This window comes from Ailuropoda melanoleuca, chromosome 6 (genome assembly GCF_002007445.2).
Source record: "Ailuropoda melanoleuca isolate Jingjing chromosome 6, ASM200744v2, whole genome shotgun sequence".
Classification (NCBI taxonomy): Eukaryota; Metazoa; Chordata; class Mammalia; order Carnivora; family Ursidae; genus Ailuropoda; species Ailuropoda melanoleuca.
Genome location: NC_048223.1, coordinates 118098022 through 118125110, shown reverse-complemented (window position 1 = coordinate 118125110; position 27089 = coordinate 118098022). Strand labels below are relative to the sequence as shown.

Here is a 27089-nt window from a genome sequence, read left to right as displayed (position 1 = left end):
TTACCATTTCTCTTCTAACAGAGAATCAAGGCTCAGTGATTTTCCTCCAAGGAAGAAATGTTAACACTTCAATCATCTGGATCACAGGGCTATGGGATAGTAATTCTGGAAAGAATCCAACTCCCTCAGTTTACAGAGCTGGACACCGAGGCTCAGAGAAGCCAAGGGCCGGGCCCAATATTACACAGCTGGTCGAGGCAGTCAGGAGAAGAGCACAAGCCTCCTGACTTCCATGGGCCGCCCGCCCACTCAGTGCGTCTCCCTCCATGATGACTCCACACCATTAAGACTAGCCTTGTGGGACTGATCGTTTCTTGTTGAACTGATTTGATTAATGATTTCCTGAGACTATTTAAGGAGAGAAGGTGGCTCTTCCCCCTTGAGTTTTTCCTGTTATTTTCTCCCCCGATGTTCCCCAACAATCCCCCCAAACTAACATGGTATCGAGTAGGTTATAGGCTCACCCTCAAAGTAGGTATCATTATTCCCAATTATCAGATAAAGAAACTGAGGTTCTGAGAGCACAAATAACCAGTTCAAATACAGCCATGTGGGCATGTGAGAGGGCTGGGAGCTATGTCTCCGGAGGGGCTCAGAGTTCTAGAGCACAACTGACCACCCTTTTTCCAGGATGAGGAGAGAAGCACCTAGAGTCCTGCCACTCTGGAAACCCTCCCAGTGGTCTGGCACCATGGGAATCTACCCAGACTGCTTTGCGGGGCCCAGGCCCCGGGCACATGGCCGACCACCTTTTGGGGTAACTCAATCCCATGCAGAACCCTGGATTTGCACTGTCCCAAAATACATCTGTGAAGGCGGCTCTATTTAACCAAATGGAGGCTTGAAGCTCATTAATCAGCCTCAATAACCAGCTGAAAATATTATTGCTCTGGATACTAAAACCCACGTTAAAAAAATAACATCACTTTCAGGTCAGCTGCCTCCCAGCAGAGGCCCGGCTGGGCGGCTGGGCGCCACGGTTCCACAGGGAGGCAGCCGGGAGCACGCGGGGACAGGCATCCCCAGCCCAGGATCAAAAGGCCTTTCTTTGAGAGTCCATGTCAGGTCACCACCACTTGAAGAGCATTTGTGTTGGGAGGCAGAAAACCAACAGAAGGCTTCCAGCTGGGCTTTCCACACTGATTAAGTCACCTGGAGTGACAGGCCATGTCTCCACAGTGACCCCCGAGAGGCCTCCTACAGAGAGAAGGCACCATGGCGGCTCAGCTGGGCGGGCAGAGCTCAGGCAGGTCACGCCACCCGAGTCGGGGGACCACCCAGGAACCCACTGCTGTGGGAATGCCCTTGCCCAGGTAGTGGGCAAAAGCTGCTGAAATCAGCTGCGACCAGAAAACAGAAGCAGCAAATAAGAGGTTGGGCCAACAGCCCAGAAGTTTACAATTAGCGTTGGCTCGGGAAATGGCAGCCAGACAAAGACTTCAATGGAAAGAGAGAAAACCGCATGCAAGGATTGCCCCCATGACCTCCATCAGTAAGGGAGCTCCCTCCAACCAGAGAGGTGCTAGGTCTTATCCCCTCCCCCAACGGAGGGGACGTGTGCGGTCCTCTCTGCTGTAAGGCCCATTTGAAACCGGGGAGCTCAACCCTAACAGCCAGAGCACCAAAGGGCACCTACACTAATCCACTCGGGGGATACCTCTCTTCCCCAGATACACCCAAGGTGCTCATTTCAGGAGCCTCTCCTCGCACTGTGTTTTATGGCAAGCGCAGAAATGGCCTTTGGGGAGGAGATGCTGCTATAACACAGAGAGCAAAACGCTCCATTGTGTTTAAGGCAAAAAGAATTATTTATAGAACCCTGCCTGCCGAAGAGTATAAACATCGGTGTACATCCTAGTTTATAAACCTAATATTTCATCCTCTTGGTCTGCTCTAATTGCATCATCAATCTCAGAAAATGCCGGTGAAAATATGTCCTCTCTATTAAAACACACTTCCCTCAGACGATTTTTAAAATCAAGAAGACCACAAGCCAGTAAAAGGGGACCTGCCACGTTTTCAAAGCAGCCGGCACTGGGTTAAAGAGCAGAGTCTGAGCTGGATTCCTCTCGGCCTCTGACTAACTTCAGATGTCACCTCCTCGTCCTGGGAGACCTTCTCCTGCCCTGACAAGAAGATGAAGTCAGAGATGCTATGAGGTCTTGCCACCTCCGGCTTCTGTAATTACCGATGTGGTCAGCTTTTCCAGAGTCCTCACAGCGGGGACAAGTGACGCGCTTGGTTGGCAGGGCTGCTCACCACGGCCCTTTCTGGAGAAACACCCAGCTCCACCCACATCGGCCTCGGCATCTTGCCTGTGCTGCCCGTGTGGGCTGGAGGTCTCCATTTGCCTCTCTGGAGTCTCTCTGTACCCTGGTGCAGGGCAGGAGAGAATCAGGCTGGGCAATTACCCCTCCCCCAACCTGGGCACCACGGCTCCCGGCCCTGTCTCCTAAAGACCCATCCTGCTTAGCACTCCACCAACAGCCCTGCACTTGACTGTGGGCGGGCCGTGCATCTCCTGCCGGAACCCTGACTGAACAGTCCTTCAGAGGGCTGGGCCCTGACCTTGCCCCCTCTCTGCTCCCCATCTAGAATGAAGAAGCACTGCCGAGAGGCACATCCCCCAGGAATCCCAGGATCCGGTGGGTCTGGTCAGCCCCAAAGCTTGTATCCACCTGGGTAGAATATTGTTTGGTCTCTAGCTGCCATCTGAGGAGCCCTTTAGGCCTGGGTCAGGAAGAGAGTCACTGGCCCCCCTCAGGGCAACAGATGGGACAGGACCAGAGAAAGGAGGGAGGGAGAAGCCGACCCATGGCCATGTTGGAGGATAGCCTGAGAGTGGGAAGAGTGACCCCAAGGGGACCCCAGATCACACTGACAGCACCACAGACCCAAGCTTATGCAACATAGCCTGGCTGGGGCAAAGGCTAAAAAGAAGGAAGGAGGAAAGGGGTATCACACCTTTCTCTTGGGTGAGGTAACACATTCACCAGCAGCTGCCAGAGTCCCCTGGAAGAGGGGCCATGCTGTCACCTCCTGCCTGCCCCGTCATCCTTCTTTTTTTTTTTTTTTTTTAAGATTTTATTTATTTACGTGACAGAGAGACAGCGCGAGAGGGTGCACAGCAGGGGAGAGGGAGAGGAAGAAGCAGGCTCCCAACCGAGGAGCCCGATGTGGGGCTCGATCCCGGAACGCCGGGATCACGCCCTGAGCCAAAGGCAGACGCTTAACGACTGCGCCACCCAGGCGCCCCCCCGTCATCCTTCTCCCAAGAGCCTCAACCCTGAGTGGCTCTCTCCCCACCCTCTACCATCCCTGGACTGCCTAGCTGCTTCTCCTCCTTCCCCAGCCCCAGCATTATTTCTCCATCTTCACTCTCCAACAAGGCTCATAAGGCCACTGCGCACGGGCCTTTGACTCTTATAGTTCTAAGTGAGAAGAATCCCAACCTAACCTAGTTCGGGCAAAACCGTTATCTCTTAGCTCCTAGAATTCAAGGACGGACTGAATAACAATATTGTGGGGAGAATGAAATGCAGCCAGGCCCAGACTATCAGGAGCCAGCCACATGAGCGTTTCTGGAGCCCACTGTCATCCACATGTGTGTGCACTCACACATGCCTTGTTCTATCTCAATGCTGACTGGCTTGCTCCAGGGGCACATGGTAGTCAACAGCTCCCCGGCTTTTTATGTTAAGCATTCTCTACTAGAGAAGGAGCTCCTCTCAATTCTATAAATCCCAGAGGAAGAAATCACTGGCCTACATTGGCTCACAGGCTCATCCCTGCTCCAACTGACTATGAACTGGGGGTGACACCATTAGGAACATGGCAGCTTCTAGGAGAGCCATGTTGTTCAGGGGTATGGGTGGGGGACCGGGGACTGGACAATCCCATCAAGGTCTACTAGATGAACCCATTTTATAAGTGGTACTTTTTCAAGATGACCCTGTTCCCAGGGTCTGGCATTACCAACTCTTCTGAGGGTCTCCATGTCCATCTGAAGAACAATTACTTCCCTCCCCCCTCCCTCTTTGGGGAGAGCACAGAAGTGATAGAAAGACAAGACAAATACTGGGTATGACTCATAAATAAGAGAAGCAGGATACTTGACTCCTGTGGTGAGGCGTGGCAAATTGTTTCGTTTTACAAATAATTTCAGGATAACCAGGCATATTTAATGCCAAGTGATAGCCCGCTGATTTCAAGTGATTTCCTGCAGTTCTGGGCTAATGAATGGCTTGAAGTGCCTTTTAGCGTTTCCTGATACAAGATTTCATTTGTCGTAGCCTCCTACCTGTAGTTGCCACTCTCCAAGATGGAGACTGTCATGATCCTTGCCTCCTGTAACTCACGCTCTTGAGAAGACTCTTTCCACACCGGAAAGAGCTGACCTGTGTTAACATTATGACACTCTGGAACCTCTGAGGCTCGGTCATAACAGACCCTGCAGCTTCTAGCATGCCGTCTTGAATCACTGGCTCTGGGAAAAGCCAGCCATGGGGTAAGGACACTCAAGCAGTCCCGTGGGGGAGGTTCGCATGGAGAACAACTGGGGCCTCCAACCAACAGCCACCACTAACCTGTCAGCCAAGCACATACACTTGGAAACAGATCAAGCCCTGGATGACTGCAGCCCCAGCCAACATCTTAATAGAACCTTGTAAGAAACCTGGAGCCAGTACCATCTCGGTAAATCATCCCCAAATTCTTGACCCACAAAAGCCATGAGATAATAAGTGTTTCTTGCTGGTTCAAGCTCCACAGTTTTGAGGTAATTTCTTATACAGCAATAGGTAATGAATACTTCCGTATCTGAACTTGTAGCTAGTATCACTTAATTTCTTCATTTTTCAATCCTCCATTTAATCAGAAAGCAAGTTCCATGAGGGCAGGAACTTTCTTCTCCTACTCAGTGTGTAGTCTCCGACTGCTAGAACAGAGTATGATATACTGGAGACATCCAGGAAATAGGTGCTTAAGAACTGGTTGAGTATCTGCCAGATCTCCCCTAACCCCAAAGAGAAGAGACCTGAAAACTTTTAGTCACACCCAAGTGAGGGGACAGGTGGGCATCATTCTGGGATGCCATCAAGACTCCCAGAAAACAGGTGAGAGAAGAAGTACATCAATCTTTAAGAAGACTGTGGAAAAGACCCTATTGGCCTATGGAGGCTGACACTGGAGCCCCTTCTGGTACCCTGACCAGGTGGGCAAATCCTCTTTCAGCCCAAATCAAGTCACGGTTTTGACTTTGGTCACTGACCCCATTTCTCTGTGGGAGGGCAATGAAAGAATCCTTCTCAGGCTCCCAGGAGGCCCTTGACAACTAAGACCAAGGGCTGCATGACCCCTGCAGCCTGGTGAATGATACACAAACAGTTCGGCTGCCCCCCAATCACCCAGGCCCCATTTTAAAACAGCCACAGGTCTCCTGCTTGACTTGAGAAATTCAGACATTAGGACTGTGTAGGACAACAGTGTTTCCTGGGGACTACGTCAGAGCCTGACGAGGACGGGTTATTTTTAATAAACCCCACTTGGTAGAAATTCAACACAGAGGTGGGAACGGTGTGGATGGTGCTGGCTGAGCCAGGGAGCACTGGGCTGTATGCTGCCTTCTCGGAGCTCCAGTCAGGATGGAAGGAAAAAACATATTTCAGACGAGAGCTGCGCCAGCCCTGGAAAACTCAATAAAGTCTTCCTGCGTAAAAGAGGTGTTCCAAAGGCTGGTCCTTTGACGTCAGGATGGGTGATGAAAAGGCCCTGCTAGTTCCCAGAGATGCAGACAAAACGCGAGGGGCGGGGCCGGCCCCTAGGAGTGGCGGCGAGTTAAGGCGTATGTAAAGAACATTTGTCGCATCAACACAGGGAGCCAGACTCACATTTCCTTTCCAGAAAAAAGCTCTTGGTACCGGCCCAGCAAAAGGGAACGTCTGCACGACAGAATGAAAATGGGCATCCATTGGATGTTTTTTTTCTTCTTCTCAAACTGACTATAAGCTTCTAACAAAACACGTGGCTGGAAAATTCCACTGGCTCCTGGGTTTAGCCTTGCCCTGCTCTGCCTCATCAACTCTAGACGAGTCTCAAAGCTGGCAATGCCTCATCTTTTCCAAACAGGGAACAGCGCCGGTCCAGGGCTCGGTCTTTGGTCCTCGTCTCTCCTTCCATGTTCTTCTCCTTGGTCAGCTCACCCAGTCCACAGCCCTAAATACCGGCTATAGGTTGACAGCTCTCAATCTTCCATCTCCAGCCCAGACCTTTCTTGCAGATGCCAGACTTGAACGTCCATCTCCCCTCAATCATCTCTGCTTGGATGTCCGAGTCACACTCCAGCTGAGTATGCCTAAAATGGGGCTTCTGGTCTTCCTACAAACACGCCTCCCACAGCCTTTCCCTTACTCCATCCTTCCATCTGCTCAGGTCAACGCTCTGAAGTCATCCGTAACTCTTCCGTCTCACCCACGATGCATCCAAAAATACTGTGAACTCTGCCTCCAAAACATGCCCCAAATTCAACCACTCTCACCACTGCCAGATGCTTCCTCGCTGGCTTGAGCAACCATCAGCCCTCCCCTGGACTCCTATCAGAGCTCCTGAGCCTGCCCTTTCCCCACCAATACAGGAGCCAGAGGGATCCTTTAGAAACCCAAGTCCGACCATGCCACTGCTCTGTTCAAAACCCTCCAGTGGCTCCCCATTTCAATCCAAGTCAAAGTCAGAGTTCTTTAATGGCACAAGGTCTTGCATAATCAACAGCTCTCTTAGACCTCTCCCTGCCCTTGCTCCCTCCATTTCAGCCACAGATGCCATGCCTGTAGGCCTTGCACTGGCTGTTCCCCTGCCTGCCTTGCTCTTCCACCACACACTCACCTGGTGAACTCTCATGGAGGGGTTCAGCCCCCACCCAGGGTCTCACTGCCCACTGGCAGCAGAGCCAGCATTGCTCCTTCAGTCTGTCTGTGGAGGCTGCACGCCCGACTCATACACCACTCCGCCAGCACAGCCCAATAATGAGGCTCAGGTGCGTGCTGGAGCCAGCCCCTGGAGCAGAGGGAACAGCAGGGAGGGGTGGCTGGGGAAGGCTTCTGAGAGTAGGGTACGAGAGAACAAGGAACAAGCAGGCATTCTCCTGAGCGGCACGTGGGGGCATTTCAGGCATCTGGAGTGAGGGAGCCAGGGCCGAGAGGCTTCAACCTGGCTGGTGGCAAGTCAGAAAATGCAGGGCTCGAGAAAGACCTGGGTGAAGGTCAAGGATGAATGGTGCAGGTAGGGGCCTGGCAGCGGAAGGCCTGGTAGTCAGCCTCAGAACTCAGACTCTCTCCTGGATGTCAATGCTTCCCAACCCTGGATACATAGCACAGTCACAGGCAACTTGAAAAATGCCAATGTCTATTAGAAATCAGGGACAATCCATGGATAATGAGCACCCCTAGTGCCAAACTGTGGTCTCCAAGTACCATTTCCCAGTAAAGGAACCAGGGCTCCTTGGAGATACAACAGACTCTAGGTCTAGGGCAGGAAAGACACAAGAAGAGCTGTGACATCGTGTCCTACCAGACAGCAAAGAGCTGACCATGACTACTGGGTCCTCTCAAGGGCTCAGAAGCCAAGCTGGTGGCCAACGATGAGATCACAGAGCATCAATAAGGATAATGACCACCACACATTGAAATGCATCCGTGTTTAAATCCACGCCTTTAAAACAAATTGGTTACTATATTAGAGGGTGCTAGTGACCTGATCTGGTACTTAGAAAACATAAATACAGGGAAAGAATGAAGCAACTCCTCCATGAACTTTATCACTGGGTAACGAAACAGTAATCAAAAGGAAGTTTCCCAGTTAGCAAATGAAGAAGGAATGACAAAATGAGAATGTCGCCATGCTGCAACCCCTAATTAATCAACACATTTAGGCACTGCCTAAATCAGCTGCCATCTCTAGCAGAAAGACAAGCAGAGGGTAATGTCCCCTGATGGAAGAACAAGAAACCACTTATGAAGTCACCCTGCCCCTGCCAAAAACAAAACAAAAAAGAAACAAAAAAACTGAAACTGAATCTGGTCAAGTTTCTCGATTCAATGAGCAATTTACAAGCAATTCAGAGAAACCTATTTATTACATGACATATGGGGTGACAGAACAGAATTCAGACTACGGGGCACTCTTCTGGATGAACAAGGAGAGATGGCTATAACCTGTTACAACATGCATTTACAAAAAGTATGAGAAAGTTGGATATTTAAACACTAATGTATGATGATAATAATTATAATTACTTTTTTTAGAGCTGCACTAAGGATATTGTGGTGATTTGTGTGTGTGTGAAAGAGCCCTGATCGTTCAGGGATACTGAACTGAAATGCTCCCAGATGAAATCGTATGTGTTAGATCCGCTACAAAATGCTACAGGTGGGGAGGACATGGTGAAACAAGACTGGCTATGAGCTCATAATGGTTGAAGTGGGGTGAAGGGTGCATATACTGCTCTTTGACTTTACTTTTTACAGTTTGAATTATGAGAAGTTGTGAAACTACTAGCCCCTCCCCCCCCACTCCCCGCCAATATTCAAATTAATGAGTCTGGGCTTCAGCTCAGGCATTGGTATTTTTTTTAAGGCAGGTGTTTCTATTACTCAGCCAAAGTTGAAAACTATTGTAGTCAGTCACTATGTGAGACATACTGACAGCCTCCCCTAAAGCCAAGACAGAGGCTATGGAGGGGAACTGGTCTGCGAGGTCAAGGAATCAAGCACATCGTCCTGGATTAGACGGGGGAAGAGATGAGGAAGAGGGAGGGATCAAAGACATTGCAAAGATTTCAGGCTTGGGTGACTATGGGTGCTGACCACTGGATTAGGGAACATATCAGGCCTGGTAGATTTGGGGGTCTGGGGGAAGGTGACTTCTGGCGGAGACACTCAGTGGGCAGTTTGGTTTGTAAATCTAGAGATCCACACTGAGTCCCTGAAGCAGACACAGAAAACTGGGCCCCACAGAACTGTCCCCCAAACCAAGATAGAGGTCAGGATGACTGCAGCCAAGGGTGGCATTAGGGCCTCTAGGAAATAGCAGCACCTAGGAAGGGGGCGCCTGGAAATATCCCATTCCTTGGTCTCCGAGGTGCCCTGCCTTCCAGCACAAGCGCTGAGGAATTCCTGCATATTCCTACATCCTGTCCTAAAAGCCCGTGCAGATCAAGCACCATTTGTTAAACAAATCAATGCCTGGTAAATCTGAAGGAAGTCTCCATATGGCGTCAAACACGGCCACACATGCCAGCAGCCTCTGGAGCCAGCAACTGTCAGATTGGCTTAAAACGGCCAACACATGTTCATTACACAAATGTTCCCTTAAAGCCTGTATGTGTCATGTTCTGTGCTAGGCATGGGTGATGGGAAGCCCAGGGTCCTGGCCTCAGGGAACTTGCAGTCCCGCGGAAGAGTAGACAATAAATAAGTACACAAACACAAGCTTCGGAATTTTAGAAAATGGGGTTTCAGCTAGGAAAAGGGGCCACAGAATCCAAGTGTTACCTTGGGGTGTTATCCAACTTCCCCTGGCACTACCTTGCATAACCCAGGCTCCCAGAACCAGAGAAGTGACAGGGCTTTGCTATAAAGCAGTAGTAACTGAGGCCCAGAGAGGAGGGTGGCCCATCCATGGTCACCCAGTGGGTGCAGACTTGCAGACAAGTCAATATTCTCAAAGTCTGCACTGGAAATTTCTTGAACAACAATTTCATTCTTCACCCTTCTAAACGATATGGTCTATCTTTTCCTCTGGGCAAAAACAATCACTGATCACAGAAGACCAAAGGGCCTCCCCAAGACCAGGGACTTACCACTGAGTCCAGGAACTGAATGTAACACTCCAGCCTGGGTCTGGTTTCGCAGAACTGCCGGAAAAGCAGTCTTCCAATTGGCTGCTTGTCACATAAACTGCAGTAATCCCTGTCTGGAAACAAGAAAAGAAGAATGTGGTGAGATGCAGGAGAGAGCCAGGCAGGGCAGGCCGTCCAATCAACCCACACCTGGATCCAGAGCCCCAGATGGATGGAGCAAGATGACTGGCCAACTCTCAGGACCCTTTCTTTATCTCCAAGTGGTGAAGACTCAGAGGGGACAAGGGCAGTTTAGAGGAAAGCACCAGTTATGACCCAACCTCTAGTTCTTAGCCCACTCCCCCTTTCCGATGCCCTGATTCCTGTATGCCAGATACGCCAGCAGTTCTGGGGATGGTGACTCCACCCCCGGATGGCAATCACCATGTCACATTCCCCACTTAGTAACTGGATAAGGGTGGCAGACATGTAACTCAAGCCAGTTCCAATCGGAGTGGACCACAGACAGTGCCTGGGCACACGGAGCAGAAATGTTCTCTCTTCCTCTGGGTGCTGGGGTGCACGGGTGTGAGGCCCAGTCTGCTGCAGTGCTCTCGACACTGCAAGGGAAGCTGCTATGTTGAGGCTCACGCACAGAGGAGGTCAGAGCTGGGAAAATGACTACAAGTAAAGTTGGTGTCCTCATGGTGTCATGAATCTCTGGATCAAACTGTGCCTGCAGCTCAAACCACATCTGAAAAGTTTATTTATGAGCTTGTTTAGGGCCGTTTGAAAAGATGTAAAAATTACTTGTAATTCAAAGCACTTCAAATTATGAAAACCCTGCATTTTCCAGCTGAGGAGCTAGAGGCATGGAAACAAGAAGTGACCAGGCCTCAGCCATACAGCAGCCAAGAGAGTTCTAAAGAGGAAATGTAGCACAAGATTCCAAGCCTGGAGGTCTGGAGACCGGGTGCTGGTCAGTGACTTGCTGTGTGACTTCAAGCAACTCACTTGCTCTTTCTGGGTCTCAGTCTTCCTCTGGACAATAAAGGTTGGAGGTAAGATGGGGGGGAGGGGGGTTCCTTCTGGCTCTTCCTGCAATGATGCCAAAGCCTCTGCAGGGGTTTCTCTGACCAGAAAGATGCTCAATGGACTGACTGAGACATGTTGCCTCTGACCCTGTCAAACACTGATCATTGGACCTTTGTGCAACTGCTCTAGAAACAGTCAGGTGACCTCACGGGCAACCGGGAAGAGGGTGAGTTAGACTTCAGGAGAGCTACCCAAACAAAAGGAACGACTATCTCCTCGCCGAATGCAGAGGAGGCACAAGGACAATCACCCCGGTAGAGGGGTTTTCTCTGAAGATAAGGAGCACGACAAGGAGATATGAACACAACCAACACGTCCACTCACTTTGACACCCAAAGAGTTCATCCACAGAAAGCAAAGCCGTGGCTTGTTGGGAGGGTGGTGGCTGTGAGCATGGGCTCCGGAGCTAAGCTGCCTGGCTTCAAAGCCAGCCTCACCACGCACTGCCTGTGCATCCTGGGGCATCTGACTTAACACTCTCATCCATCAGTCTCCTCATCTGTAAACTGGGGACATTCATCATACCTATCTTCTAGGACTGTCGTGAGGATAAAATAAGACAATGCGTAGAAAAGACTCAGAACACAACTTAACATAGAGAAAATGTTTACGACACACCATCTGCTATCATTGAGTTATGGGTCTCTTGGCCTGTTCCATCTCCATTCCTTCAAGGAATCTCCGTTCCCTGACATTGTAAAAATCCAGCCCTAGGCTCTAAGGGAGCCTAGAGCACGTGACCCAGCTCTAGCCAACCAGAGCCCTCATCTCCCAGCCGCAAGATAGAGTGAATGGGCACATGATTCAGCCCTAGCCAATCAGAGGTCCCGGTTTTTACCACAGTGATAGGTTCAGAAGCAGACATGTGACTCGGCCCCAGCCAATCAGAGCCCCCTCTGTCTCCAGGCCACAAGGATAGGTTCAAGGCACATGACCTGAGTGGGTAGGAGTTCTCTAGAAGTTAGGGGAGGGACACTTGCATCTCTCCGGGACGCCAAGGTCTTAGGATCAGTCAACTAAGAGCTGCCACAACTGTTTTCCCACCAGGCAGTGAGAACCCACAGAGCAGGAAACAGGGGAAGGTGGGGCTGAGTGCAGAAGAAAGAAAGCCGGCGCTGCGAACGCCACAGGAGCCCCCGAAGCCAGTCCCCCGGAGGCCAGCCTGGTGCCTGCGCATGTATTTACCCGACGGAGTGCAGAAGTCAGTTGGTGTTAGGTTTTTGTCTATTGCAACTCACAGAGCACGTGAGTGGGCATACAGGCTGGAGAGCTTTACAGCCCGCTTCTCTCATGGGTAAAACTGCCCGAGGGCGGCGACTTTTTGTGGGGAGTCACAGTTCTTTTTTTTTTTTTTTTTTTTTTTANACACAAGCAGGGGGAGTGGGAGAGGAAGAAGCAGGCTCATAGCAGAGGAGCCTGATGTGGGGCTCGATCCCATAACGCCGGGATCACGCCCTGAGCCGAAGGCAGACGCTTAACCGCTGTGCCACCCAGGCGCCCCTGGGGAGTCACAGTTCTAAGCACAGCGTGTATAAGATAAGTACTCAAAAATTTCTCATTCTCTCCTGGATACTTTGATCAACATGGATAGTCACCTTCCAGTTCCCCCCTTGATCCCCTCTGCAAGTGGTTTGGGGGCTGAAACTAGCCCTGGACTGTTGCCTTAAGTCGGTTACCTTTTTCCACGCACAGATGGTTCACAAACAGCCATTCCAGCGAACATTTAACCTACCTCAGTGGGTGCCAGAATCAGTGGGGTGGGTGGGTGGGAATGGGACGTAGTCCCAGCCCTCAGGGAGCTTGGATTCTGTTGGAAAAGGTGGAGTGTGTGGGTGAGCAGACAAGATCCCAAGTGACAGTAATAAAATGTCAAGTTAGATTAGTGTTATCGCCAGCTACAGGAGGGCATCTGGGAAGGCGGGAGCTGAGAGGGTGACAGGCCTGTAGCCCGCACCTGTTAGCATGATGCCCTGCAGATACAGCCTGCATTCTCACTGCCTCCCACTTGATCTGATTCCCCCCCAAGGTGAGGAAAACAAACTTCCTCACCCTTTCCCAGTCAGCTGAACCTCCCCAAGCACAAACACAGAATGAAAGTAAATTACCTAGTGTCAAACTCCAGTTTTATTCGATTATGGCAGAGACCCGCTCCGCTGATGTGATTTGAGCAATGTGCCCCTCCCCATTTCCAAAAGCAATTAAGAGATTTCATGTACCATATTGTGATTCCTTAAGGGTTCATCTGACAGGATTTTTTCTCTCCATATGGCATTTGCTGTCAGTATGGAAACAAGGCTGTTATAAACTCACAGCACAGTAAACACCATGTGATTCCAACACAAGCTGTCAGCACCTCAGTTCCATGCCTCTCCCAGCTGTACCGAGGATCCCAGGCAAGAAAGCCACTCACTGGAAGCCCAGAAAGAGATAAAAGAATCAGTAATCATCTATTTGGATTCTGTTCTCAGGCTTATATAAAGATAAATGGGCCTATCTTCTGAGGAAGCATCGCCACCAACAAAATCAGAGTGCAACGCTTGCAGTTCCTTTAGAAATGAAGAACGAGGTCATAGGAGGGAGACTATGAATTTGGAAATTGATCAGAGTGACGGGAGGAGATGTAAATTGCCAAGCACAAACCCAAGGTGTGGGTCGTTTCTACAGAGTGAGATGACAAAGTTGGAGCATGAGGAGGTCTGCAATACATCTTCAGAGCAGACCCTTTCTTCTTGGTTTCTACAGAAGCCTTCCTGTCATTTAAATCCAGCTTTGCAGGGCCCTACCCACACCCCTCCTCTGAAGTGTGATCTGTTGGCTGTGATGGGGAGGGGCATCCCGGAAAGAAGGGCAGAGCTTTTTCTGTCTCTGAATCTCTCTATCTTTCAGGCTAGGGGAGCCCTGGTATATTATGCACACAGCCATGCAGGTGCTGTCCACACACATACTTACACACCAGCTCTTCTAGAACATGAGAACCCTGCTTTGGGCTACATGCTTCGTTTGCCCTTTCCTCTAAGCCAGAAAGAAGCTGTTGTAATATAAGTTATGAGGGGGCATCAGGCTCCTCTATCCCAAAGTATCCACCAATCATGTAATTATTCTAGCTTTACTCTTTTTTTTTTTTAAAGATTTTTTATTTATTTATGTGACAGAGAGACAGCCAGCGAGAGAAGGAACAGAGCAGGAGAGTGGGAGAGGAAGAAGCAGGCTCCCAGCGGAGGAGCCTGATGTGGGACTCGATCCGGGAACGCCGGGATCATGCCCTGAGCCAAAGGCAGACCCTTAACAACTGTGCCACTCAGACACCCCTCTAGCTTTACTCCTGTGGGTCCTTCATTTAACAAACTGTCTTCCAATGTCTCCTGATTTTTGATACAAGAAGGTTCCTTCAACTTTAAGATTCTCTTCTTGAATTCAACAACTGGGGGGGAGCTGTGGATGAGTGGGAGGAAGCACACCTATATTTACTGGCAGGTTAATGATCCAGTAACAGGCTTAGAGTTAACAACTGGTGGTCAGTTAGGACTAAGAATGGGAGTGTGGCCTTTGTGATGTGACCCTGGCCGTGGTAATAGAGGTCTAGTGGACATGGCAAACTGAAACATATCTAGAGGAAGGTGACTGGAAATGGGGAAGGGTCTATGAAGCCCCTTAGAAGCTCTAGGACACTGAGCTGTACCCTTGATCGAAAGAGTGCCCCAGGGAGCGGCTGGGTTCACTGTGCATGCAGAAGTGTGGTGGGAGGTAACATGTTGCTAAGGCAGGTTGGGCCCAGGAAACAGCTGGGCTCCAAGTCCCAGGAGACGGGATGGACTCAGTGTCCCATCAGGGACCAGTGATTTTAGAGCGCATGTGATTCAACTGGAGTCCACAGAAAGGTGGATGACGATGGGGTGGGGAGCAGGGAGCCTGAGCCGTGAACAGAGGTCACTGGTTGAGGAGCCACTGCTGTCTGCATAGGGAGGGTGCAGCCCCTGTGGTAGGAATCCTGCTTTGGTGATGAACTGGACTGAATTGGCTTTAAGAAAACCACATGTGTCATTGGTGTCTCCAAGGGTTTGACACCTCCCAGGCATGCCCATGAATAGGAAAGCAGGATCGCCACACTTTCCTGTAACACTGAACTGAATTCCAGCCATGCCTTCAGACAGAACCATCTCTTCCCAGCAGATAGTCCCTTTAGCAAATTGACAGATGATTGCTGAACCCCTAGTGGGCACTGTATTCTGGGCCTTATTATGAGCATCCTTTAGAGCAGACAAGGCACCACAGACTTTGTCTTAGTCCTAAGCAGTGTGCTTAGTAGTCGAGGCAGGAAGGAGGCATGTTCACAGACAGGGCTAGTTAGAGCAGCCACCTAACAGTGTGCATGAAACAAAACTGCGTACAGCAGGCCTGCTGGGAATGGTCGGGAAGGTGTCTCTGCATAGAGGGCACAGATTGCTCTTATGATGCTGGGCCCACGTCAGGGGTGATGCCCACAGGAGAGCACACTGGAGCACGGAATGGGAGTTGACCACCTTGCTGACAGCAATGCCACCAGAGGCTGAGTGCTGGGGAAGGAGAAGGAGAAGGTCAAAGCCTGAGAAATGGGGCCAGAAGTTGGGGGGAAAGGGCAAGGACAAGCTACAGTGAGGAGGTAAGTCCCCGTGTGAGAAGCCAGGAGGGCATGGCAAAGCATGGGGGAAGGTGTGTTAAGGATAGAATTCAGGGCTAGGTCTGTGACCACCACAGGGAGCCAGTGAGTAGACCTTCAAGAATGGCTTAAAGTGTTCAAAGTTTCCTCAAAAAATGACAAATAAAACAACCATATGATTCAGCATTACCACTTCTAGATATTTATCCAAAAGAATGGAAACCAAGACTTCAGAGGTATCTGCACTCCATGGTCATTGGGACACTCTTCACAATAGCCATAAAAGATGTGGAAACAATGTAAATGTTCATCAACCAATAGACGGGTTTTTCTAAATGTGGCATATACATAAATGGAATATTATTCAGCCTTAAAAAGGAAGGAAATCCTGCCACAGGTGACAACATGGAAGGACCTTGAGGTGCTAATGAAATAAGCCCATCACAGAAGGACAAATACTTCATGATTCCACTTCTAAGAGGTATCTAAAATACTCTTAGAAACAAGGGGAAAATGGTGATTGCCAGAGCTAGGGGAGGGGGAAGTGGGGAGAGGTTGTTCAACCGGTATAAAGTTTTAGTCCTGCAAGATGATATTCTAGAACTCTGCTGTGCAACGTCATGCCTATAGTTAACAATACCGTACTGTGCACTTAAAATTTTATTAAGAGGGTAGATCTCATGTTAAATGTTCTTATAATAATTTTTTAAAAAGAGAACAGCTTAAAAAATTAATAGAAAGTGATAGTTGCTTGGGGATGGGAAGTGAGGCAAGAAGGGACAGGAATCAGAATGTAGTGCTAACTGAGGGTGTCAGCAAATAAATGTACTTGGTAATGAACATACACTCGCAAGCCTGCAGGCACACGCACGGAGATAGGCACTGAGCATGTCCCGAAGGCCGAGGCATAGCCAAGTCACTTCCAGTTTTACCCTACACAGGTCAGGCATGATGCTTACCAAATTACAAGACAAGGGCCCTGTCCTCATCGCTACCAGCTTGTGGTGTTGGCTGCTGTGCTGAGTCTCTCCTTGTCTCCCAGCCTGTTCTCCTAAGAAGCCACTCACGGTACCACGACTTCAGGTCTATTGTCAAGGATACCAGCTACAGACTAAATGTTTGTGTCTCCCCAAATTCATATACAGAAACCTAATCCCTATTGTGATGGTATTTGGAAATGGGACCTTGGGGGTGATTAGGTCATGAGAGTAGGGTGCTCATGAGTGGGATTCGTGCCCTTATAAAAGACTCCTGAGAGCTCCCTCACCCCTCTGCCATGTGAGGACACAGCGAGAAGATGGCTGTTGATGAACCAGAAGGCAGGCTCTCGCCAGACAGCAAATCTGCCAGCACCTTGAGTTTGGACTCCCGGCGTCCAGCACTGTGAGAAATACATGTCCATCGTTTAAAATACCCAGTCTGAGGTATTCTGTTATAGCAGCCAGAGTGGACTAATTTGTCCTATAGCCTTGGCAAGTCTCCTGACCAGGGGCCCGGCCGCCTCACGTCTCACACAGGCACTCCGGGTGAGGCCACCCATGGCCGCTGTGGATTAGCAACGTGGGGGAGCGCCTGCCTGGTCTCGGCGCTCAGCAGGCCCCACATCAGCTGTGGCCCCCAGGCCAGATCATAGCCCCTCTCTGCAGGCAACGGTGGCTTTGACGACTCTGAAGGTTCAGCAAGAAAACGGGAGGTAGCCGGTGAAAGGGGACTTGACGCCACATTGGCTCCAAAGAAGGCAAGAGCCACCCCTCCCGTGGCGGAGCCATGAACTCCCAGCTCGGAGAGGGCAGGGGCCGGGTCTCTGCCGGCCTCCTCTGCCTCACTTGGAGCCTCCCCCTCACAGAGAAGCCACATGTCCCCACAGCACATGGCCGAGGTTAGACTCTCACAACCCAGTCAATTCCTCCAAGACTCCTAACCCCCGGTGGACTCAGAAACAGGAATGTTATCGATAGTGAAGAGAAATAAATGCTGTCACTGTTTTCATTCTTTTCGAGTGACATGAAATGGGAACATACTTTCTTAATTAAGAGCTGTGGTATGCGGACGCTTGGAGGGCAACCAGATTTTCCCAACTGAAGGCCAGAACACAGGCGGCGAGGACAGCGTGGCTCCCCTCAGAAGGCCACAAACCCAAGGGAGCAAGGCCGCCACCCCCTCCCGGGCCGGGAGAGTTGGCGTCAGGCCCTCGCGGATGGGGAGTAAGGAGAAGTCGTGGCTGGGGGGGGGGGGGGGGGGGGGGGGGGTGTCGCTGACTGGAACCTGCTTGGGACTGATTTCATTGTTGCCCCAGGCGCTCCTTGAACTGGGGCCAATGAAAATGCACGTTCCATTTCAGAAGTAAGAGCAAGAAAGGCGGCTTCCTGAGGAAATGGAAACGCTAACACGGCTAACACCGGAGCCCTTGGAAATGAAACCACATGTTTATTGTACATAGGGGGTGGGGGCGTCCAAAAGCAATTTCTGGAACCATCTTTCTACCAACTGGAGGTTTATATTAGTTTGTGTTGTTTCATTTTTATTTTATTTTATTTAACATTGTTTTTCCAAAGTACCAGGGGTGGGTTTTTTGGGTTGGGTTTTTGTTTTTTTGTTTTTTTTTTTTTGGTTTTCGTTTGTTTTTTTGAGGAGTGGGGAGGGCCTGATAGGTCCTAAGGCAATTTAGGAAAACAGATGTGAGGAGACTGGATTAGGCAGGGGCCATGAGCCCTTCACTTTGCTGTACTCCAGGTCTAAAACAATAAACAGAAAAGTGATTTGAAAACAGCTTTCTCTTAAAAATTCCTGCCAAAGCTGGAAAAAACAATCGAGTGTTTGCTCTAAGGAAAAAGCTCTCTGACGTTTGAAAGGCAAGATAGCATCACGGATAACGGCAATTCTTCACAGCCCACCTCTTGGAAAGAGCAAGAGAGGCGAAGGGAAACATTTGGTATTTGGTTAGCAACAGCTGAGTGGGCTCCTATTGCTTCAAGAGAGATGTTTTCATGTGAAAAGAAAATGACATATGGCACATTACACAAACACACCCAAGCCGAGCCCCATCTTCCTGTGCCTTTTGTCCCCCTCATTCTGGTCTTGAGTTTTACCGAGAGTCTGGGAAAGAGCTGGGGGCTGAGCTGGACGGGACACAGAGCATATGCTGTCACCGCGGGGCCCTCTGGGCAATAATGGGACCCCAGAGTCAGGCAGTGACCTCTCCCTTAGCCTCAAGGCCAAGAAAAGCAAACAATTTAGATATTCCCTTGCAGTGGTAATGAAACGAATCAGGTGGGTAAGCAAAGGCGCGGGCGGCGTCAGTGGACCCAGGGAACAGTCGGGTAAACAGAGGCACTGCAGGCAGTAGTAGGGATGAGTCTGGCATGTTGGAATGAGTCGGGGGCCAAGATGGAACCCGGGTTCCAGGCCTGGCTCTTTTACCTGCCATCTGCAGATGAGAGGCCCGAAGCACTGCGCTCTGAGCCCTCTGCTCCACTGAAAGCCCAGCTCCGTGATCGGAAGCCTTCCTTCCATGTCAGCAGTAGGTGAATGCGACCACCAAGAGGTCAGCAGAAAGGCACCTGCTACGTCAGCAGTGGTGGCTCTGGAAAAGGCCAGGCAAAAAGGAGACACGCCGATGTGTGACCTCTGGTTCTATTTCTCTAGATTTTTAATATTTTTACAAACCAGGGGAATGCAACTATTCTAAAAACACCGCTGCAAAACTACTGAGACCAAGGAGGCCCTTGGAAGCACAGGAGCTGTAGCCACCAGACATGACCCCATTTTCGGTGTGGGGCCTGGGTCACAAGCTGGTGCTCTGCACTCTGTGTTCACCCCGAGGGGGCCTGTGATAGAACCTTCTGGAGAGCTGGGCCCAGGCCTGCGGTGGTGCCAGCCACTGGGACAGCTCCGTCAACGGTAGCTGCTGTCCCTTCTTGGTGACCTGCACCGCCTCGCTCACACCCATCCTGAGGATGCTACCCTCTACGGTCACATTCTTTCTAGAAGCTTTTTCCTCCTTGAAAATAAATGTCCATGCAGATACAGGCAGTTTTGGAAACAGAAACACCCAGGCCACACCCAGGCCTACTGCATCAACTCTCTGGAGACGGTGTCGGTGGTGTTGAAAGCTCCCAGGATGAGCGCAGCTCTGTGTTCACTCTAAGGTCTAGCTCACATTTCATCCCCGGCGCCAGGACCAGTGCCTGGCCGGAGCCGCAGCGCAGGTGTGCCTGGCAACATGCAAATGATGGAACAAGTGAATGAACAAATCAATGTCATGTGGAGGCCACTGGCTTCCAAAGGGAGGCGTAGAAGTCTCGGGTCCACACCGCCTCGACACACCCCCAGTTGTGAATCTGCCAGAAAGGAAGGTCTCCCTGTAGCAACTAGATGATCGAGTTGTTCCTAGCGGGGCTTCAGTCCCAGGGAAACAAAAGGGCTCGGGGTGCCCGGGCCCAGGGCGATGTTGGCCAGGCTGTGGCTGCACTTGGAGGGGAAGCCATTCTGGGTCCAGAGCCCCCAGAAGTGAGGTAGGCCTGAATGTGGCGCCCTGCCTGACTCACTGCTTTCCAGAAAGCTTGGCCAGGGCCACAGGAATGGGGCCAAGGGGACTAGACACTGCCTCCAGCTCCTCCTCTGATCCCTGTATGACCTCAGACCCATCACTGTCCCTGGACCTTGGTTTTCCCTTTTACAAAATGAGCCTGATGAATGACAGGAGCTTCAGTGTCCCACCTCCCAACATGGTAGCTCCCCGGGGGAGACTGTGAGGAGCCTGGTGGGGATGGCGACACCACAGGGCATGGGGCCTTTCTCCAACATCAGAGCTTCAAGCACATGACCTTTGGAGTCCGTAAGCCCACAAAGCTGCCTTCCCACCCACATCTGGACTGTGGCCAGAGCAGGAACAGAGCAAGCGTGGCCTTAAAGGCAGTATTTCCAGAAGGCCCAGAAAGGGTACCATCTGAGGGCCGGTGGCCCTGGCTTCCGGGAAGCCCTGGCTTCCGCAGCAGCCTGCTACAGTTTGCTGTGAGGCCCTGGGGTTGTTACTCCCCATCTCTGTGCCTCAGTCTCTCTTGAGTGCTTTTCCAGTTTACCCTTGGATAGCAATGCCTGACCCACCCTTACTGTGAGCTGCCGTGGCCTGGGAGGTGCGGGGGCTCTGAAGCCGCGGTGGCTGGGCCATCCAGGGCCCCAGGGACTGGCTTCACCTGGAGCTGTGAGCTAATGAAGCAAAAGCCGCGGGAGGGCGGGGCCAGGAAGTGGCGGGGCCATCAGGGGCCAAGGCAAACAGCAGCCTCTGTGCAGAGCGGCGGCCCTGCTTCTTCCTGGGCTATGGGCCAGGGCCCAGTGAGGCTCACAGCTGTGCTGGCCAAAGGCACTTGAGAAATGAATGCCCAGGAAGGTGGAGGCAATAATGATCTCCTGAAAGTCCAGATGTCTCAGGCTCTGAAGACCCCAGCTACAGTGAGCCCCATCACGGACTCGGCCAGCCTTCGTTTGTGCAGTCCTGGAGACGGGAAGCATTTCACCTGCCAAGTGTCCAGCACTCTTTACCAACATCATGTTAAGAGTCCATTCTTATTTTGAGGCCAGACCTGCTCCTTGGTCCTCGTTCTTGGGATACAGAGGACAAAAGTTAGGTGGCAGGTATTCTCTGCTCCTGGACTCTTCTCTCAGGTAAACCTCTGATTTGCCCCAGCTGCTTCCTCATGACTCCTAGTATACCAGCCACTTGACACACCCAAACTCTGTTTCCCTGAGGAACGGAGTTGGGTGGCCTTGGCCTGCTGGAACCTGATCCAGGATTTTGGTAATTAAACATGGGACCATGTCAACAACTCCCAGCAAGCCATCTTTGCCTAAGTCATCCCCAGAACCAAGAGGGGCTAGAGTGGAGGAGACGAGCATGCTTGTGGAGTTCACCAAATGCCCGTGTTCCAGTCAAGAGACGGGAGAGGCTCGTTGCTTCTGCAGAAACGAACACAGAGAAAGCTGGAGTCTCAACTCAGACTTTGCTCAGCTGAGTTAGAGCTCAGGGGTGTCCGGATTTTAGATATGGATTTTTATAGCATTTGGCAGAGCTAGTTTTCAGAAAGAGATGACCTTTGGGCCAGACAGTGGCTTTCCCACTTTGCCACCTGATGTATAGTGATAATCATAGAAACAATAAGAGCTAACACGAATGGGGCGCTTGCTGTATACCAGGCCCCTTGCTAGGCATTTTACACGCTTGTCTCCTGCAGGCCTCAGAACAGGCCTATGAAAAGGATGCTGTGATCAGCCTGTTTTCAGATGAGGGCGAAAAATGAGGCATTGAGAAGGATTAGCACCAGGCCACAGAGCAGCAAATGACAGAGACGGGATCTGAACTCAGCTCCTTCTGAGAGTAGAACAACTGTTCTGGAACTTTCAGCTTCTAGGGATCCACAGCAACAGCAGCAGGCAAGGACCTCAGACCCTGAGAGGTGGATGACATCTCACCAATGACACCATTTGGCAACCTCTGAGGGCCCATGGGGGAGGGGCACCCTTGTAACCTGGACATACCCATGACCAGTGGGCCCAGGGCTGCTGTGCACACCGTATCTGGGAGCTCCAGCCACATACCAAGGACTGGAAAACCCATGATGGCTCAGTGGCTGGCCATCAGCCGGACAGTTACACTCCGCAGACTGGGCCAGCACAGGAGAATGATCTGGAATGCCCTCTCTCCCCTCCTCCTCTTCCTCTAGAACACCTGACCCAAGTATGCTGTCCCCTTCCTGGCCGTGAGCTCCTTCAGCTCCGAGGCCCACAGCACACCTGCAATCAGGTAACTTACGTGCTGTCTCGTTCCCCTGGCTGCTGTCCTCAGAGTTGGCCTTGGCTCCTTGGCCGAGCTGTAAATTCTCTCCACTGCCACCCCCTCTGCATCCTCTGTAGAGTCTGGGACAGTCTGGACACCATGAGGTCACCAAAAAATATACGACTGATTAAAGCAGGAGCAGCCATGAGAAAAGTTATTCACTAGGATCCTGTTTACACTTCTTTTGTCAAAACAAATCCTTTGCTCCTTGAAGATAGAAGTCTTAAAGTCTTCGGTGTCTAGAAGTAAATGCTTGGCTTTTAATAGGGTGTTGGAACTGCATTTCATAGCACATTCCTGGGCGCGGACCTACATGGAGGCAAGTCCCGAAGCCAACAGGACAGTAGTCCAAGCAGGGCTGGACCCAACTTGGAGCAGGCAGGGCCCAGGCCGCCTCGGTCCCCGCGTACCCCAGCCCTAGCACAGAGCCTGGCATGCAGCCAGCACGCGGTAACATTGGACGAGTGAATGAATAGAATACATTAGCGACCTCGCTCGTCCATTTGCTTGCTCTTGGCTATATTCTAACATACTTCTTTCCAAATGCTTCCCTGTGCTGGGTCACGTTCATGAATGGATCTGCCCCATGGGAAATGGAGCCCCTTTCCAGCACTGACATTGCACCCGCCCTTCACAATGCAACAACATCACAGCTGGAGAAAGGACACGTCGCAGAGCGTGGTCCGAGACCTGGCAGAAAACCTGAAGGAAAGCCAGTCCGACACCCTCCCCTCACAGATGGGGAAACTGAGGCCCGGGTGGGGAAAGGGTCTCATCTTATTCATCACTCCAGGACTTGCTCAGCTGCCTTAGTCGCTCGCAGGCCCTGGAACAGTGTGAACAGGGAGCAGAAGTCTGCTACTAAAACTCAAAAGACCCTCACGCAAGAGGCCGCCCCCCCAGGTCTGGCACAGAGAGAGGCCCAGTGAAGCCTCTCAAAACTCCCTCTCGGTATCTGGCGTCTTGAGCGCTGTGAAGTGTAGCTGCTTCTGTCAGCCTGAGGCCTATAATCGATACCACGCAGGTGCCTCGTATAAATCTTCAGGGGCTGTCTCCGCGTGGAGTCAAGGAGCTGCTTTTAATTGTCAAGAAGAAAAAAAGCAAAAGACCTCATGCATTTTCATTTTTATCTAAGTAGAAGGCACAGTTTGCCAGCGTGCAGTACCGCCTCTTGCCAAAAACCACTTCTAAACTAAAGCTTTCTCCGCCACCCGAGTATAGCATCAGAGCGTTCAGGACCCAAACGCACGTGCTTTTCTTTTGTCCCTTCTTCCTTTCTTTCTTTCTTAAGAGCCCCACATATCTCTTAGCTGTCTAGACCGCACAAGCTCCAGCTCAGCCTGGAGCACGGCCCTCTGTGAATGCTTTTTCTCCTCCCTCTGGCTCCAGGCTCGTCACAGACATTTTGACAACTATTTAGCTGATGCTCAGCCTCACAGGTACCCTCCTCAGCTACTCAGCACAAGACAGATAGCTGGGAACAGAAGAAAAAAAGATTGGGATGATCAGAGAACACGGCTATTTCTAACTGGTCCGAAAAATGTAACCCACAATGGCTGTTTGTTTTAAATTATTTCTTGCCAAGAACAATGTTCGGATGATAGAAAAATTCCACATTGGAACCTCCAATGCTTACGTATTTTTCCTTCTGAGCACCTGCATGGAAAAGTAGCTTTGTTCAGAAAATGTAACCAGTAAAAGGGATGGGAGAACTCTCCAGAGCTCCTACTCAGCGTGCTGCACCAGAAAGTCTCTGAGGACATCTTACCGGGGAACCTGGGCTCTGACAGGCCAGGCTGTAACTGCATTTTGCTCTAGCTGAGTCGGGGCCAGTTAAAGTAGGCGACCAGAGCACTGCAGGAGGAAGGCAGAGACCCTTCCTTACAGACAGGGTCCGCATGGGAGCCAGCGGACAAACTGGATCTACGGGTCCTTGGAACCGAATCAGGAATGTACGCGGCACAGCCCGAGTGACCCTCCACGAGTAGAGAATCCAGTTCCTCCCAAAGGGGGGTAAGAATCAGATTCCCAAAGGTAGCATAGCTCACAGACATCATCATGGTTGGGGTTAAGCCAACAGGATACCCTCTCTAGTCCAGAGCTGTACCCTCGAAGGGAATCCCTCTGGACCTGGCTGCCTTCTGGTGGTTGGTCCTAGAAGTCTCCAGCGACCTTGTCTTTGCGTCCAGGTTTGTTCAGCTCATTAGCTGGGTTGGCTCTGATAGGCCAGGGCCCCCTCTCCCACCCTTCCTTGAAGACTACTTTACTAAGCAGCTACTTGGTGCCCTGTGCTGCGCTAGGCCAGAGGATCAAGTGATCACCAGAAATACCTTGCACCCCAAGCACCCAAGAAGCCAGTCCAGCTCTGGGCTCTCTTCCTCGGAGCTAACCCAGAACTCCTCCAGGATGAGAAGCAGCGGAGGGTGAGAGGCAGAGGCAGGAACTCATTTCCTAGCCACCTTTGCAGCTAGGTGTAGCTAGATGACCACGTTTGCAAAGGAATGTGCACAGAAATAATGGCTCCGAGTTAGTTCTGGATTATGCCCTTAAAGGGAAAGGGTATGTGCCTTTTCCTTCACTGCTCCTCTTCCTATAGACAGACACACCTAGAAGGCAGATGCAATGGGCCACCATCTGGCGACACCTTAGGGACAGAAGAGACTGGAACAGAATGACCACACAGACTTCCATAGCAGCCCTAGACCCATGCCCAAGCCCCGTTCCAGGAGAGAGAGATAGGCTTCTACCTTGTTTAAACCAGCGTCAGTCTGCGTCTTTGTTACAGCAGCCCTTGATCCAACCACGTACCAGCTGTATGACCTTTCCTGAGACACAGTTTCTTGGTCCTACAATGCAGATAATGATAAAATGACCTACGTCATAGGTATGGCTCAGTCAAGGCGCGTGGCACGGTGCCTGGCACATGCTAGCCCCTCAGTAAATACTATCCACCCACCATTATTATAAGAAGCAGCCACTGGATGTCTCTGCCCAAATCCCCTGCACCCACCCCCTTTGCTGCCCAACCAGGAAAGAGGGTGAACAACTGCTAAGAAGGGCTAACTAGAACCAATGCACGCCCACCGGAGCCTCATCTACTAAATCGGACGCTGTTTCACACACTCCTTTGCCACAGAGAGGGAGACGGAGGTGTGGCTTCAAACGCAACGGACCCACCTGACCTCCCCTGGCGTGAACCAGGTCGCCATAATACCGCTCCAAGGGCCCCAGGCTGCTCCGGCAGCCCCTACACGTGAGCAAAGAGAGGACTGTTTCTCTGATGGAATCAAGGCACCCAAGTCTCAAAAAGCTTGTGTTCATTTCTAAAGATGGCAAGTCGAAATGCAGAACATTATTCGTCCCTGTCGAGCACAATTCAATCTTCTTCCCCTACGATATCCTGGGTCATCCACATTGAAAGAATATTTTAGTAAGAATTATAGTTCGGATGCTGGAAGGTTCTGAAGTCAACAGAACTGGTTTTGCTGTATATTACATAAAATAAACACTCCGGTTCCAGGAACTCAAGGGAGCACACTGAGAACCACATTTGTTTTCCCAAGATGCATGTGTTGTGCAAACTGCCCCCGTCCTGGCCACATCAGATTCATGCGTCTCTAGGGTCCCTGAAGGGCACAGGCGAGGGGCAGTCCCAAGCTGACCACACCCCTGGATGATACTGCCTTTACTTACAAGGGCTGGGGAGGCTGGTGAGGTATGTGCACTCAAGGGGCGGACATCCCTGCAGTCTCTGACCCCAGGCTTTATGTAAGTGGCTAAACACAAGATTGTATACAGGGCAACCAAGGGCTTCCTAAGAACTGACGTTCCTGTTTTTAAATATTGACTTCCTTCTTGTAGTATCACTGCCTCTGATGGTCACAGAGCACAGAGCGGGGGCTGCCTGCAGCTGGAGCCCACACTTCCAAGAGCTGCCTTTCCAGTTGAAATCCCCCCTGAGCCTCAGCCAGGTCTGGGCACCAGCCTGGGCCCCCAGTCTGAGCTCCTATCACTGCCCCTTCAAGGCACTCAACGCAGGTGATCTTTGCAATCTGCCTGGGTAAGATTGCGTGATGACTCCCCTCCCCACCTTCTGCCTGGAAATGGAGCACAAGCCCTGCTCTGTGGGGCTCAGGGCTGTGCTCCCCAGAGCGAGGCCTGGTGCAAGGCAGGTGCTCAGAAATGGGAGAATGAATAAATGGTGACCAGGGCTTGTTGAATAAGGGAATGATTTGGATCGTGATGAAGATGAGGCCTCCCCATCTAGGCAGTCAGAGAGCGGCAAAGGCCATCCACTGACAAATGTGTGTGGCCATCTGCCCACATTCACCACCCTCCGGGGAACCGGAACACGCCTACCGTAGTGAGGGCACGTGAATTTGGCATCTACTAGGAGCCAAATGCTTGAAGACTCCCTTCTCTCCCTTAATGCTAGCCGGTGGGGTGGGGAGTACTTCCCTCTGGCACAGCTGGTCTAAGGGACTTGCCCAAGGTCATAAAGGGGCAGTGGAGAGGCCCACCCTTGGGAATCAGAGGGAAGGCAGCAACTCGCTCTTCCCTTAAGAGGAAGCCACCGTTTCCCACCAGAGAAGTGGGGGAGCCACGGGCTCAGAAACACTCAGGGCCTTCCCCGGGGGGAAGGGAGACTCAGGGTGACACACGGCCTGGGAACAAGGAACAGAGCATGACCCTAG

The 27089-nt window shown here is 51.2% G+C and overlaps 1 protein-coding gene across 4 annotated transcripts in view; it reads right to left on the bottom strand.

Annotated features, from left to right (window-relative positions):
- The window catches only part of GRK5 (G protein-coupled receptor kinase 5), a 208996-nt gene that overhangs the window by 53291 nt on the left and 128616 nt on the right, over nt 1-27089 (bottom strand). For 2 of the 4 annotated variants that reach the window (XM_034663349.1, XM_011219972.3), the window contains one exon: nt 9854-9966. In XM_034663349.1, coding sequence (XP_034519240.1) covers nt 9854-9966 — 113 coding nt within the window. Of the gene's footprint in view, nt 1-9853; nt 9967-18983; nt 19006-25142; nt 25242-27089 lie in introns of those variants that run through there. The other 2 variants (XM_019795483.2, XM_019795482.2) reach the window with 2 other exon arrangements.